Genomic DNA, 16,749 nt, shown 5'->3' on the forward strand with positions numbered 1-16,749 from the left:
ATTGTGAACATAACCCCCTAGAGTATTGTGAACATTACCCCCTAGAGTATTGTGAACATAACCCCCTAGAGTATTGTGAACGTTACCCCCTAGAGTATCGTGAAACCCCTAGAGTATTGTGAACATTACCCCCTAGAGTATCGTGAACATAACCCCCTAGGGTATTGTGAACATTACCCCTAGAGTATTGTGAACATAACCCCTAGAGTATTGTGAACATTACCCCCTAGAGTATTGTGAACATTACCCCCTAGAGTATTGTGAACATAACCCCTAGAGTATTGTGAACATAACCCCCTAGAGTATTGTGAACGTTACCCCCTAGAGTATCGTGAAACCCCTAGAGTATTGTGAACATTACCCCCTAGAGTATCGTGAACATAACCCCCTAGGGTATTGTGAACATTACCCCTAGAGTATTGTGAACATAACCCCTAGAGTATTGTGAACATTACCCCCTAGAGTATTGTGAAACCCCTAGAGTATCGTGAACATTACCCCCTAGAGTATTGTGAACATAACCCCTAGAGTATTGTGAACATTACCCCCTAGAGTATTGTGAACATTACCCCCTAGAGTATTGTGAACATTACCCCCTAGAGCATCGTGAAAATTACCCCCTAGAGTATTGTGAAACCCCTAGAGTATTGTGAATATTACCCCCTAGAGTATCGTAAACATTACCCCCTAGAGTATCGTGAACATTACCCCCTAGAGTATCGTGAACATTAATATTACCCCCTAGAGTATCGTGAACATAAACCCCTAGAGTATCGTGAACATAACCCCCTAGAGTATCGTGAACATTAATATTACCCCCTAGAGTATCGTGAACATTAATATTATCCCCTAGAGTATTGTGAACATAACCCCCTAGAGTATCGTGAACATTAATATTACCCCCTAGAGTATTGTGAACATAACCCCCTAGAGTATCGTGAACATAACCCCCTAGAGTATCGTGAACATAACCCCTAGAGTATTGTGAACATTAATATTACCCCCTAGAGTATCGTGAACATTAATATTACCCCCTAAAGTATCGTGAACATAAACCCCTAGAGTATCGTGAACATAAACCCCTAGAGTATTGTGAACATTACCCCCTAGAGTATTGTGAACATAACCCCCTAGAGTATTGTGAACATTAGCCCCTAGAGTATCGTGAACATTACCCCCTAGAGTATCGTGAACATAACCCCCTAGAGTATCGTGAACATAACCCCTTAGAGTATCGTGAACATTACCCCCTAGAGTATTGTGAACATTACCCCCTAGAGTATTGTGAACATTACCCCCTAGAGTATTGTGAACATAACCCCCTAGAGTATTGTGAACATTACCCCCTAGAGTATTGTGAACATTACCCCCTAGAGTATCGTGAACATTACCCCCTATAGTATTGTGAACATTACCCCCTAGAGTATTGTGAACATAACCCCCTAGAGTATTGTGAACATTACCCCCTAGAGTATTGTGAACATAACCCCCTAGAGTATCGTGAACATTACCCCCTAGAGTATTGTGAACATTACCCCCTAGAGTATTGTGAACGTTACCCCCTAGAGTATCGTGAACATAACCCCCTAGAGTATCGTGAACATAACCCCCTAGAGTATTGTGAACATTACCCCCTAGAGTATTGTGAACATTACCCCCTAGAGTATTGTGAACATAAACCCCTAGAGTATCGTGAAACCCCTAGAGTATCGTGAACATTATCCCCTAGAGTATCGTGAACATAACCCCCTAGAGTATTGTGAACATTACCCCCTAGAGTATCGTGAACATTACCCCCTAGAGTATCGTGAACATTACCCCCTAGAGTATCGTGAACATAACCCCCTAGAGTATTGTGAACATTACCCCCTAGAGTATTGTGAACATTACCCCCTAGAGTATCGTGAACATTACCCCCTAGAGTATTGTGAACATAAACCCCTAGAGTATCGTGAAACCCCTAGAGTATCGTGAACATAACCCCCTAGAGTATCGTGAACATTACCCCCTAGAGTATTGTGAACATTACCCCCTAGAGTATTGTGAACATTACCCCCTAGAGTATCGTGAAACCCCTAGAGTATTGTGAACATTACCCCCTAGAGTATTGTGAACATTACCCCCTAGAGTATTGTGAACATTACCCCCTAGAGTATTGTGAACGTTACCCCCTAGAGTATCGTGAAACCCCTATAGTATTGTGAACATAACCCCCTAGAGTATTGTGAACATTACCCCCTAGAGTATTGTGAACATTACCCCCTAGAGTATTGTGAAACCCCTAGAGTATTGTGAACATTACCCCCTAGAGTATTGTGAACATTACCCCCTAGAGTATTGTGAACATTACCCCCTAGAGTATTGTGAACATTACCCCCTAGAGTATCGTGAAACCCCTATAGTATTGTGAACATAACCCCCTAGAGTATTGTGAACATTACCCCCTAGAGTATTGTGAACATTACCCCCTAGAGTATCGTGAAACCCCTAGAGTATTGTGAACATTACCCCCTAGAGTATTGTGAACATTACCCCCTAGAGTATTGTGAACATTACCCCCTAGAGTATTGTGAACGTTACCCCCTAGAGTATCGTGAAACCCCTATAGTATTGTGAACATAACCCCCTAGAGTATTGTGAACATTACCCCCTAGATTATTGTGAATATTACCCCCTAGAGTATTGTGAACATTACCCCCTAGAGTATTGTGAACATTACCCCCTACAGTATTGTGAACATTACCCCCAAGAGTATCGCGAACATTACCCCCTAAAGTATTGTGAACATAACCCCCTAGAGTATCGTGAACATTACCCCCTAGAGTATTGTGAACATTACCCCCTAGAGTATTGTGAACATTACCCCCAAGAGTATCGCGAACATAACCCCCTAGAGTATTGTGAACATTACCCCCTAGAGTATTGTGAACATTAATATTACCCCCTAGAGTATTGTGAACATTACCCCCTAGAGTATCGTGAACATTACCCCCTAGAGTATTGTGAACATTACCCCCTAGAGTATTGTGAACATAACCCCCTAGAGTATTGTGAACATAACCCCCTAGAGTATTGTGAACATTACCCCCTAGAGTATTGTGAACATTACCCCCTAGAGTATTGTGAACATAACCCCCTAGAGTATTGTGAAACCCCTAGAGTATTGTGAACATAACCCCCTAGAGTATTGTGAACATAACCCCCTAGAGTATTGTGAACATTACCCCCTAGAGTATTGTGAAACCCCTAGAGTATTGTGAACATTACCCCCTAGAGTATTGTGAACATTACCCCCTAGAGTATTGTGAACATAACCCCCTAGAGTATTGTGAACATAACCCCCTAGAGTATTGTGAACATTACCCCCTAGAGTATTGTGAACATAACCCCCTAGAGTATTGTGAAACCCCTAGAGTATTGTGAACATAACCCCCTAGAGTATTGTGAACATAACCCCCTAGAGTATTGTGAACATTACCCCCTAGAGTATTGTGAACATTACCCCCTAGAGTATTGTGAACATTACCCCCTAGAGTATTGTGAACGTTACCCCCTAGAGTATCGTGAAACCCCTATAGTATTGTGAACATAACCCCCTAGAGTATTGTGAACATTACCCCCTAGAGTATTGTGAACATTACCCCCTAGAGTATTGTGAAACCCCTAGAGTATTGTGAACATTACCCCCTAGAGTATTGTGAACATTACCCCCTAGAGTATTGTGAACATTACCCCCTAGAGTATTGTGAACATTACCCCCTAGAGTATCGTGAACATAACCCCCTAGAGTATTGTGAACATTACCCCCTAGAGTATTGTGAACATTACCCCCTAGAGTATCGTGAAACCCCTAGAGTATTGTGAACATTACCCCCTAGAGTATTGTGAACATTACCCCCTAGAGTATTGTGAACATTACCCCCTAGAGTATTGTGAACGTTACCCCCTAGAGTATCGTGAAACCCCTATAGTATTGTGAACATAACCCCCTAGAGTATTGTGAACATTACCCCCTAGATTATTGTGAATATTACCCCCTAGAGTATTGTGAACATTACCCCCTAGAGTATTGTGAACATTACCCCCTACAGTATTGTGAACATTACCCCCAAGAGTATCGCGAACATTACCCCCTAAAGTATTGTGAACATAACCCCCTAGAGTATCGTGAACATTACCCCCTAGAGTATTGTGAACATTACCCCCTAGAGTATTGTGAACATTACCCCCAAGAGTATCGCGAACATAACCCCCTAGAGTATTGTGAACATTACCCCCTAGAGTATTGTGAACATTAATATTACCCCCTAGAGTATTGTGAACATTACCCCCTAGAGTATCGTGAACATTACCCCCTAGAGTATTGTGAACATTACCCCCTAGAGTATTGTGAACATAACCCCCTAGAGTATTGTGAACATAACCCCCTAGAGTATTGTGAACATTACCCCCTAGAGTATTGTGAACATTACCCCCTAGAGTATTGTGAACATAACCCCCTAGAGTATTGTGAAACCCCTAGAGTATTGTGAACATAACCCCCTAGAGTATTGTGAACATAACCCCCTAGAGTATTGTGAACATTACCCCCTAGAGTATTGTGAAACCCCTAGAGTATTGTGAACATTACCCCCTAGAGTATTGTGAACATTACCCCCTAGAGTATTGTGAACATAACCCCCTAGAGTATTGTGAACATAACCCCCTAGAGTATTGTGAACATTACCCCCTAGAGTATTGTGAACATTACCCCCTAGAGTATTGTGAACATAACCCCCTAGAGTATTGTGAAACCCCTAGAGTATTGTGAACATAACCCCCTAGAGTATTGTGAACATAACCCCCTAGAGTATTGTGAACATTACCCCCTAGAGTATTGTGAAACCCCTAGAGTATTGTGAACATTACCCCCTAGAGTATTGTGAACATTACCCCCTAGAGTATTGTGAACATAACCCCCTAGAGTATCGAGGATTCCAAAGGGAACAATTAAAGACATTAATGTGGAACTTTCATTCATCTAACTTGAGCTTCCAATCCACAAGATATATTAATTACATTAAATGTTTCCACCTTGGGCTTCTGACTGGTTAACCAGGGCACGGACAGTGGTGAATCGATTTTCAGGAAGCTGTGAAACAGACCGGTGTGAGCAGTCATAGTTATATCCTTGGGAAAGACACTTTACTTAATTCCTATGGATAGCATGTGGCAGGCCTCCTGTATTTTGTTCAGTGAGGTAGTCACCAACTACTACAGGGAGAACCCAACTCAAAATGACCCTGGCTGTTCACGTGACGATAAACCAAGCAAACAAATCACTATTGAGAATCAGTTGCTCTGGGGAAAAAAAACCTGAAGATTTTCAAATATGTTCAAATTTTATTTCATCCACAAAATGAAGCTGAACAATGTAATTCAAAGCAGAACTTTCAAAAAAAAACAGAGGGAAGTTGGATCTAATAATTTTTTCAATACTACAGTGGACAGCACATCACTTAAGCTTTTTGATTGGCGTCGGGAAAATGTGACCCCGCATGTCTAACCTGAATTTGTTTTTTTTTGAAAATTACAACTTAGATGATGAATGATTGAAATTACTAATTTCAAAGTCAGTCCATTGAACGCCATGGTAACCTAATATAAACATTCATTTCATGCATGTAATATGGACAAAGGCATTTTTAATGAAGTTTTAAACAAATTACATACAGGAGCCTCCATGCTATGTCTTATTACTAAAAATATTTAAATCATTCACCCCTAAAGACACATTTGAACTCTTCCAATTCGATCATTGGAATAGTTCATTATGACACTTTAGGGGTGAATGAGTTGAATCATAAATGTACCTAGTCTCTGTATGTTTTGGTAAATGACAAATACAATGTAGGTAAAGCTGCTATTGCAGTTTTAAGGTCCTTTAATTTGGTGACATACATTCATATGTATAATTTTAGGGAACAAGATTTACCGGGGTATGAAGGAATTATGATAATTTTTATATTTCCTCCAGTCTATACCCAGGATACTGAGAGATTCACACATGTATACATATGACTACATTCTCCATCATACCAGAATTTGATAACATCATAAATTTCAATAATAAAAAAAAAATGTTTAAAAGTAAAAAAGAGTTTGTATTAAACACATATACAGCAACAATGTATCTGTAACATTGAAACAATTCCAGTGACTTAAAGTAAGACATCTGTGATGGTGGCATGGGCTATTTGTGGGATCAAATCCTCATTACACAGGAACAACTATTACCATACTTAAGTTATAGGTTGACTCAAGATTTGATATAAAAAGGTGTAATTTTTAATAAACTTTTCAAAATATCTATCCCATCAACCAACACCAGCGGTTCTGACAAAGTCACTTTTCTTGTTTTGTTACTCAACATTTCTCACAAACTTCACAGGACGATGCTGAGGGAGGAGATTAATAGAATCTTATGTATACATAGGCATGTTCAATGGACAAGGCTATCTGAGCCTCATGAGTGTAAGAGTTTGGCTGGTCATGCATTTTGGTGTATTTTTGTGAGTTTAGTTGTCTATTGTGGCAGATTTTATCGATAATTTCTAGCAAAATTATATCCATAATAAAAGATAAACACTCCAATGAATGTTTTATGGTTGTATAATTGAAACATTTTTGAATTGGGCTCCACAACAGGGCTATTTACCCCCCTTTCGTGGCTCTACTCCTTTGACCGAAACTGACAACGTTATCAATTTGCGACGTGGTTTTAAAACAATACTGACCTCATTAATTGATGTTTAAAAACAACAAGAGATCCCAGAGGGATCTTGGCGCCCACCATTGAATGATCTTTATAGGTTCCATGTCAGATTGATCTTTTCTCTACTTTTCCCTTCCTCTAAGTCTTACTAATCTGTGTAAATTCAGAAACAGCCCTCTAGTACTTTTCAAACAAGGGGAACCTATATATAAAATTTAAGATTTAGCGATAATGGCTGTCTGTCGGCCATGTTGTTTTCGGATTGGTCCCAAAATGCAACACCAGGACCAAGGGGAACCAACATATGAAATTTGAGAAAGAACCCTTCAGTACCTTCTATAGCGATAACAAACTTCAATTGTCAAAATCCAAGATGGCTGCCTGTCAGCCAGGTTGTTTTCTGACTGGTCTCAAAATCCAATATGCATAACTAGGCACAGAGGGGAACCTAATAATAAAATTTCAGAAAGATACCTTCAGCAATTTCTGATAAATAGCGATAACAAACTTCAATTGTCAAAATCCAAGATGACTGCCAGTCGGCCATGTTGTTTTCCTATTGGTCCCAAGATGCAATATGCAGAACAACAGACCAAGGGGAACTTACAAAAAAGTCTGAGAAAGATCCCTTCAGTACTTTCTGAGAAATAGCGATAACAAACTTCAATTGTCAAAATCCAAGATGGCTGCCTGTCGGCCATGTTGTTTACCGATTGGTCTCAATATGCAATATGCTTAACTAGGCACCAAGGGGAACCTTTATATGAAATTTGAGAAAGATCCCTTCAGTACTTCCTGAGAAAAAGCAATAACAAAATTCAAATGTCAAAATCCAAGATGGCTGCCTGTCGGCCATGTTGTTTAGCTATTGGTCTCAAAATGTGATATGCATAACTAGGCACCAAGGGGAACCTACATATGAAATTTGAGAAAGATCCCTTCAGTACTTTCTGAGAAATAGCGATAACAAACTTCAATTGTCAAAATCCAAGATGGCTGCCTGTCGGCCATGTTGTTTTCCGATAGGTCTCAAAATACAATATGCATAACAAGGCACCAAGGGAAACCAACATATGAAATTTGAGAAAGATCCCTTCAGTACTTCCTGAGAAATAGCGATAACAAACTTCAATTGTCAAAATCCAAGATGGCTGCCTGTCGGCCATGTTGTTTTCCAATAGGTCTCAAAATGCGATATGCATAACTAGGCACCAAGGGGAACATACATATGAAATTTGAGAAAGATCCCTTCTGTACTTCCTGAGAAATAGCGATAACAAACTTCAATTGTCAAAATCCAAGATGGCTGCCTGTCGGCCATGTTGTTTTCTGATAGGTCTCAAAATGCAATACGCATAACTAGGCACCAAGGGGAACCTACATATGGAATTTGAGAAAGATCCCTTCAGTACTTCCTGAGAAATAGCGATAACAAACTTCAATTGTCAAAATCCAAGATGGCTGCCTGTCGGCCATGTTGTTTTCCGATAGGTCTCAAAATGCGATATGCATAACTAGGCACCAAGGGGAACCTACATATGAAATTTGAGAAAGATCCCTTCTGTACTTTCTGAGAAATAGCGATAACAAACTTCAATTGTCAAAATCCAAGATGGCTGCCTGTCGGCCATGTTGTTTTCCGATAGGTCTCAAAATGCAATATGCATAACTAGGCACCAAGGGGAACCTACATATGAAATTTGAGAAAGATCCCTTCAGTACTTTCTGAGAAATAGCGATAACAAGAATTGTTTACGGACGGACGGAGGGACGGACGGAGGGACGGACCACGGACGCAGGGCGATTTGAATAGCCCACCATCTGATGATGGTGGGCTAAAAATGCTACAATAAGAAAGCCAAATGGAGGTAAGAGGATGAATTATTACATTTGAACACCATTTTGACACTCGGTCAAAGATTTTTTTCTTGGAAAAAATGTAGGGGCGCCCTTATTTGGTCAAATAAGGTATGTATTTTTTTTAACCTACTGACTTATACCATTAATTTTGATTTAGGTATACAACAAAACACAGTTGTGAGCATATTAAAAGTTTTCATAATTGAGAGAAAGTATTAAGTTTTATGATAGATTTTTAAAAAATACTACCCGAAGATAATATTTTCCAATAGTGATTTTTAACAGCGATATAATAGGCAAAATCATATAATCTATCAGTGTTAACAAATGTGATAAAGATATACATGTAGTCCCAGAACCACGTAGCATTAGAGAGCAAGAGATAGAGTCAAGGCACATATTGTGTCATGTTTCTTTCCACAGAAATAGAATACAAATGTAAAGTATACACATATAACACTTTTTAATTATCTATAAATATCAACTTTAATCTATGCATGTATCAATTAAAGTATATATTGATAAAGAAGTGTATATAAACTTCAATTTTTTGCTTATATAGAGGTTACACAACGAGTGGTTGTTGGATATGGAATTTATTTCACACGAGTAAGTTATATTTTAAAAGTTACAAAAGACACGAGCATTAAATATTAGCGAGTGTTTTTTGCAACTTTAAAAAAATAATTTACGAGTGTGAAATAAATTCCATATCCAACAATTTCGAGTCGTGTGACATGTTTCTACCACAATAATATCGGCTTGAATCAAAGGGAAACGTGGCCAAGTATAATTTCGCGTATGCAAATAAAGTGTACCGGTGACGTCCGGGACCCGGTGATGTGACGTCATTAGATTATTGATGACTTCAATAACAATTGCAGCTTGGGTCAAAGTTCACCGTGTTAGCCAATCAAAATGCGTTCAGAGTTTATACCACGTGTGGTATAAACAGCTGTAATGATTAACTGATGGTCTGAGAGTTGAATAACACAGGGTATTGTGGTAGAAACACATATAATACATTTGTATATATAAACTTCCTAGTTAATTAATATTGTTATTGATGTAAAACATATAGACTTTTACACTAATCCATGTCTAAAGTCAACCTACGTGTAAACGTGGAAATTTATGCGAGAGAAAAATTTATGTTATAATCACATGAGTCCTTTTGATCGCGAACATTCTCCCATGTGTATTATTCAGATATCATTTTGCACAATCTTGAAATGCAAATGGATGGGTCGATCACAAAAATGACCCCCATGCATCGCTTAGATATCGAAACCGGGAAAGTAATCACCTTTGAAGTACATAAATTAATTGAAATGAATTTGGAATTTCTGCTCCTCTACAATGTATTGTTTTATAGTGGAGTGGAAATTACAAGACTTATATGCATACATGTAGTTTTAATCAGGTTGAGTCTGTATATAAACTTCCTAATCTATTAAACTTTGATTTTTAATATGTTGCATTGATCTCCATCAGATAAGGATCCCCTGTTGTACCTAATGCATATCATATCTAATATACATGTACATAGAAGTTCACATAAAATAAACACTTGAGATGGACAATAACAAATATATCTACTGAAATTTTACTTGCGTTATATAAATATAGTATATACATGTGTATGTCATTGTATATATCCTCAAATAAGCCCCCTCCCCTATTATAAAAGTTTATTACCGTATATTTTCTCCAGTGTATATAGGTTCTCTGTATTTATCAAATAAATCCCCTCCCCTTGTGTAACAATTTAGTACCGCTTTTATCCTGAAATTAGTCACTCCCCAATTTAGTACTAAAGTTTGAGGCTGTCAGGGATTATTTGCGACTCAGTGTTGACTTTTTTTAAAATTGATGCAAAAACGAAGCTTATTGGTGGGTAGCGCAATCAATCAATCAATCAATCAAATCAATCAATCAAGCTAATTTGGGGATAATATGGTATAGATAGGTTAGAGAGTTAGTGAAGGTGGAACACAGCAAGACGTGAGGCCATCTCTTAGTGAGACACTAGCCAATCTCTAAGTGAGACACTAGGCCATCTCTTAGTGAGACACTAGACCATCTCTTAGCGAGACACTAGGCCATCTCTTAGTGAGACACTAGACCATCTCTTAGTGAGACACTAGACCATATCTTAGTGATACACTAGGCCATCTCTTAGTGAGACACTAGGCCATCTCTTAGTGAGACACTAGGCCATCTCTATGTGAGACACTAGGCCATCTCTAAGTGATACACTAGGCCATCTCTTAGTGTGACACTAGACCATCTCTTAGTGAGACACTAGGCCATCTCTTACTGAGACACTAGGCCATCTCTTAGTGAGACACTAGGCCATCTCTTAGTGAGACACTAGGCCATCTCTTAGTGAGACACTAGGCCATCTCTTACTGAGACACTAGGCCATCTCTATGTGAGACACTAGGCCATCTCTAAGTGATACACTAGGCCATCTCTTAGTGTGACACTAGACCATCTCTTAGTGAGACACTAGGCCATCTCTTAGTGAGACACTAGGCCATCTCTTAGTGAGACACTAGGCCATCTCTATGTGAGACACTAGGCCATCTCTAAGTGATACACTAGGCCATCTCTTAGTGAGACACTAGGCCATCTCTTAGTGAGACACTAGGCCATCTCTTAGTGAGACACTGGGCCATCTCTTACTGAGACACTGGGCCATCTCTTAGTGAGACACTAGGCCATCTCTTAGTGAGACACTAGGCCATCTCTTAGTGAGACACTAGGCCATCTCTTAGTGATACACTAGGCCATCTCTTGGTGAGACACTAGGACATCTCTTAGTGAGACACTAGGCCATCTCTTAGTGATACACTAGGCCATCTCTTAGCGAGACACTAGGCCATCTCTTAGCGAGACACTAGGCCATCTCTTAGCGAGACACTAGGCCATCTCTTAGTGAGACACTAGGCCATCTCTTAGTGAGACACTAGGCCATCTCTTAGTGAGACACTAGGCCATCTCTTAGCGAGACACTAGGCCATCTCTTAGTGAGACACTAGGCCATCTCTTAGTGAGACACTAGGCCATCTCTTAGCGAAATACTAGTCCATCTCTTAGTGAGACACTAGGCCATCTCTTAGTGAGACACTACACCATCTCTTAGTGAAACACTAGACCATCTCTTAGTGAGACACTGGGCCATCTCTTAGTGAGACACTAGACCATCTCTTAGTGAGATACTAGGCCATCTCTTAGTGATACACTAGGCCATCTCTTAGTGAGACACTAGGCTATCTCTTAGTGAGACACTAGGCCATCTCTTAGTGAGACACCAGACCATCCCCTAGCGAGACATATTAGGACATCTCTTAGTGAGACACCAGACCATCCCCTAGCGAGACATATTAAGACATCTCTTAGCGAGACATATTAAGAGTTATTAAGACATCTCTAAGTAAGACACACAGGTATCTTAAAGAGAAACTACTAGTCTGTGGTGATGTAGTATATGAGAGTCTTTGGCCCTTCGTCCACACTGAGACTCAAAGTCTGCGGCTCCGACCCCTCCTCATCAGCTACATTTGACGAAACAATGAACATGCCTGGTTGGTCCTCCACCTCTTGAATACCCTGTATGATATAATCTGTCTCTACATTGTCTCCAGCCAGTTGGGTGATGCCCTGAACAGCCTCCTCAATCACCGACTGATCATTGTGGGAGAAATGTGTGGCTGTTGCCGTGGCAGCAGAGCTGCTAGGTCTGTAAGAGTGGTCAAGAAGGGAGTACATCTTTGTGTTCTCCTGAACTAGCTCAGCCTCGCTGTTCACTATAACTTCAACAATACTCTCAGCTATAGTATCCTCATCCTGTGCGGACCAAGCATTCTCCTTCTTGGGTGAAGTAACAACTTTTTTACTTTGAACTTGTTTTCTGGGGCGCCGGGTTTTGCCAGTTAAGTTGTGAACTGTTCTTATGTGCCGTTGGATCTTACTTTTCACCTTGAAACTGCGTCCACACAGCTCACAGGTGTACGGCCTCTCTGAGGAGTGGGAAGTCTTGTGTATCTTGAGAGCGTAACTTGAGGGGCAGAACTTTCCACACGTTTCACACTTATAGATCTTACCATACATATTCCCTACCTCTCCAACTTTTCCTTCCTTGATAACATGGTAGCGCATATGATTTTTTAACTGTTCCTTGAGCTTGAAGGTTTTGCCACATGTTACACAAGCATGGTTACGCTCCAAGTTATGAACACTGTTCATATGCTTGCTGAGGTTGGGCTTGAGACGGAAACGCTTCCCACAGATGTCGCACATGCACGTTGTAGCCCCTGGAATGTGCAGTGTCTCATGTTCCTTTAGTAGCCTACTCCTGAAGAAACCCTTGCCACAGGTTTTACACTTGAAGTTGAGGTGTTTTTCACGATCATGTATCTTCACATGGCATTTCAGGGTATCATTGGTTTTAAATGATTTGCCACAAAGGTGACACATAAACGGCTTTTCGTCACTGTGAATGACTTTGAAGTGTCGCCTCATGTTTCCGAAGGTTGTGAAGTTCACATTACACACAGGACACTGGTTGCCCTTTTCCGGGTCAAACTGCTTGTTGGGCATGTGTTTCTGTTGGTGAATCAGCATGGTGAGTTCCTTTGTGAAGGTTTTGTCACACTGGCTACACTTATAGTTGTACACAGGAGGGGTCAGCTTGTCCGTCCTCGGTTGGACTTGATATTTAGGGTGATGTTGTACCATATGTGTCAGAAGGCTGCCATTATCCGTGCTTACAGAGCAAACTGGGCATTTAGTAAAGGAGGCTAATCCATGTGTATTATACTGATGCCACAAGAGGTTTTCATACTTGAAGAATTTGTTTTTGCATTCCACACACTGAAAAAGAATGCGTTTTTGAAAGTTCTGTAACTGTGTAACGCATTCTCTGGAATTTCTTCGCCTCAACAGCGTTTTTTTTCGAGTCCCAGGTTTCTGAAGACAAACTAACTTGTGAACATTTAGTACTGATTCTAACTTGAATGCAACTCCACAATTGTTACATATGTATGGCTTTTCATCAGAGATTAAATCCTTTTTATCACTGTGTTCCTTGTCATCAGAATTGTGTTCCTTGTCACCAGAATTGTGTGGTTTGTCATCAGAATTGTGTATTTCATCATCAGAGTTGTGTGCCTTGTCACCAGAACTGTGTGGTTTGTCATCAGAATTGTGTATTTCATCATCAGAGTGGTGTGCCTTGTCACCAAAAGTGTGAATGATGTCATCAGAACTGTGTGCATTGTCATCAGAACTTGGTGTTTTGCCTTCACCCTTGTATCGGGAATTCTTCTATATCATCACTGAATTTATCAGATGACATGGACCCTGTTGGTTTGAGTTGTGTTGTAAACCGTTTAATAGCTCTACTTTTCCGCTTCCTTTTGATAGCAAAATGCTGCTGCAGCACATGGGCTTTCAAATAGTCTTGACAACGAAAAGTCATTCCACAGATCTTACACATGTGGTTATTGTCCATGTGTACAAAGAGATGTCGGCGGAGTGTTTCAGCACGATTGAATTTCTTCAAATTACACACCTGTACAATGGTAAGGTGTCATCACTTTGTTCTTGAGGCGTTCATCACCCAACTGTCTTTCCTTTTTAAACACACTGATAAGTTCTGAGCTGAGCGTGAAGGCTCTTCTACCTGTTCCATCGTAGGAGCGATGGGCATAGTAACTGTCCCACTCCTTTACAGAACATTTGTATACTTCCCCAGTGTTAGTTTTGACTGAGGCATCATGCCGAGTTTCTTTCTCACCTTGGTTACCATCTGCAGCCTCATCGGTTTTTACTAGGTCCGACTCAGCAGACGAATCGTCAGGTTCACGTTCTACATCCTCCCCCTCCATGTTTTCTCCTATTTCCGCATTCACAAACGTCCCCGCCTCGACAGTTGACGGCAGAATAATAACGTTCGCTTCAGGTCTCTGTCGATAAAACGACGATTTGTTGAGTTTGTGATACGGTTTTTATTGTTTTTACAAGAGATCACATGATCTTTCAAGTACTGTCCGAGAGTGAATCTTCGCCCACAGTAGGTACACTTGTAACGTTTTGATTCATTGTGAGTCTGTATGTGTCGGTACAAATTATACTGGTTCAAAATGATCTTATGGCAAACATTACACTTGTATTGTCCGTCCTCTGTCTTCCAGTCCTCCGTGTTCACTCCCATCCTGAATTCCTTTGTAGCGTCTCTATGCCTACGTTTTGCTTCTTGTAAATTTACCTCTGGTTGGGAGGCTTTCACTTTATTCAGAACCTCTAGGATTTCTTGCTCCGTATTTTCCGCTGTAAGATTTTTAACCTCTTCCTGAGAATTCACCTCGGATAACTTATCCGAAATCTTACTGTAAGGAAGGTTGATAAACGTGTCCGGTTCGTCAGGCGACGGGACAATCTTAAGGTGCCTCATCATAACAGGCGACGGCCTCATACGGTAATGGTTACGATATTTCACCCTCTGTGGATTATTCAGGCAACCAACGACATGTTCACGCAGATACTGGATGAAATGAAAACGCTGCGAACAGAAGGTACACTTGTACGCCTTGAAGTCGGAGTGAGTGATGCGATGTCTTCGCATGTTCTGTGGAGTGCTGTATTGTTTATCACATACATCACACTTCGACTCTTCCTCCGCAGATGCAGCCGACTTGTTCTTTTTGGAAGCTTTACCCTTGAGTGATACAAACCGACCGGTTGCCTTTCTCCCAGATCCTCTCGTCACCATTTTGGAGTTCTGGTCAAGACTGGTCAATGTCTCCTCATCAGATCCTGAATTTGACCTCTCGGACAACTGATCCTTTTTTTCAGGTGAACCCTCTATCTCCCCCTCATCCTCCTCGTCCTCCTCCTCAGATTTCGACGAGGATTTTGGCAATCTTCTCTGCCTTGGGGTTTCCGATGAAGATGCTTTTTCCTCAGATTTTACTGTCAATCTTTTTGATAATCGTTGCTGCCTTGGAGTTTCAGAGTGAGAAGGCTCATTAGATTTTGACTTTTTGGAAGCTTGGCTCCTAGATGGAGTTTCTTCCTTGTTATCCGTCAGACTCTGTTTGGACCTCTTGGTGGCTTCCTCTCCGTCCCCTACAGTGCTTTTCCTCTTTATACTTTGTCTGCCACTAGATTTCACACTTCCTTCAAGCTGAACTCCCCCTGTTACAGTAGTTTCAGTGCCATTGCCTTTTCTGTCGCTTATGTTGGTCTCGTCAGCCTCAATCTTGATCTTTTTGTTTCGTTTCGGAATCAGATCAAGCCACACAGGGGTAGAACAGCCTCGAGAACTTCTAACTTTTCTACCAGGAGACGGGGTGTCAATAGCTTCATCATCGCCATTGTTCCTGCCAACCGAACCCCGCGTACGTCTTGTTAAAGGCGTACTCTCAGTTTCTTTCCGTTTTTCTGTAAGACCCATAGACTCCATCATGGTTTTTTTGTTTCTTGCAACAGAACTGGAGGACTTGTCAGAAGATTTTAAATCCGACGCACGAGTCGTCGATTCCATACAATCTTCTTTATCAGAAAGATCTGTGGTAACAGTAGAAGGAATCTCTGTCTTTGCTGCCTGATTCATAGATATTTTCTCTTGTTTCCGCGCTGATGACCGCACATCTGGAGTGGAAATAACATCCCCTGGGGCGGGAGATCTAGGAAAATCCTCCTCCACGGTCTCTTCACTAACTGGGTTAACCTCAGTGCTTCCTGGTTCTGCATCCTCATTTTTAAATACAAAGTCATCATCAGTAGGAGGGATGGAGACAGCTTGCTCTGTGTCATCAGGCATCGATGGTGTTGTAACAAAGACCGATTCTTTTTCCTCAAATGTGCCAGCTTCCATGCTGCTATCTTCTGCATCTGAAAAATACAAAATTGTAGAAAAACATTAGTGACATGTCGGTGCTTATTCTACATTGTAATTGCACAAGAAGCCTAACTCTAATTGTTGAGTAGTTTTCAACAAAAGTTATGTCTAGGTGTTTTCAAGTTAAAATCTTCATTTGGAAAAGTGTTCCTAAGATAACATAGGCCCAGGGGTCTTTTAACGGTGACCTCATATGTACAATATGATATAATAGATGATGTTTTGC

General features: G+C 40.6%; 2 protein-coding genes across 2 annotated transcripts; both read right to left on the minus strand.

Moving 5' to 3' along the window:
* Positions 1-9,548: 9,548 nt before the first annotated feature.
* On the minus strand, positions 9,549-14,508 carry LOC117315861 (putative zinc finger protein 66). Its single transcript, XM_033870266.1, has 2 exons — positions 14,218-14,508; positions 9,549-13,945 (listed from the first exon to the last, which is right to left on the minus strand). Exons 1-2 carry the CDS (start codon positions 14,506-14,508, stop codon positions 12,086-12,088), a joined length of 2,151 nt encoding a protein of 716 aa, XP_033726157.1. The 3' UTR covers positions 9,549-12,085.
* Positions 14,509-14,528: 20 nt separating this feature from the next.
* Positions 14,529-16,499, minus strand: LOC117315862 (zinc finger and SCAN domain-containing protein 12-like). Its single transcript, XM_033870268.1, has one exon. The coding sequence runs from the start codon at positions 16,497-16,499 to the stop codon at positions 14,529-14,531; it is 1,971 nt and encodes a 656-aa protein (XP_033726159.1).
* Between the last annotated feature and the right edge of the window lie 250 nt (positions 16,500-16,749).

This window comes from Pecten maximus, chromosome 17 (genome assembly GCF_902652985.1).
Source record: "Pecten maximus chromosome 17, xPecMax1.1, whole genome shotgun sequence".
In the NCBI taxonomy this organism is placed as follows: domain Eukaryota; kingdom Metazoa; phylum Mollusca; class Bivalvia; order Pectinida; family Pectinidae; genus Pecten; species Pecten maximus.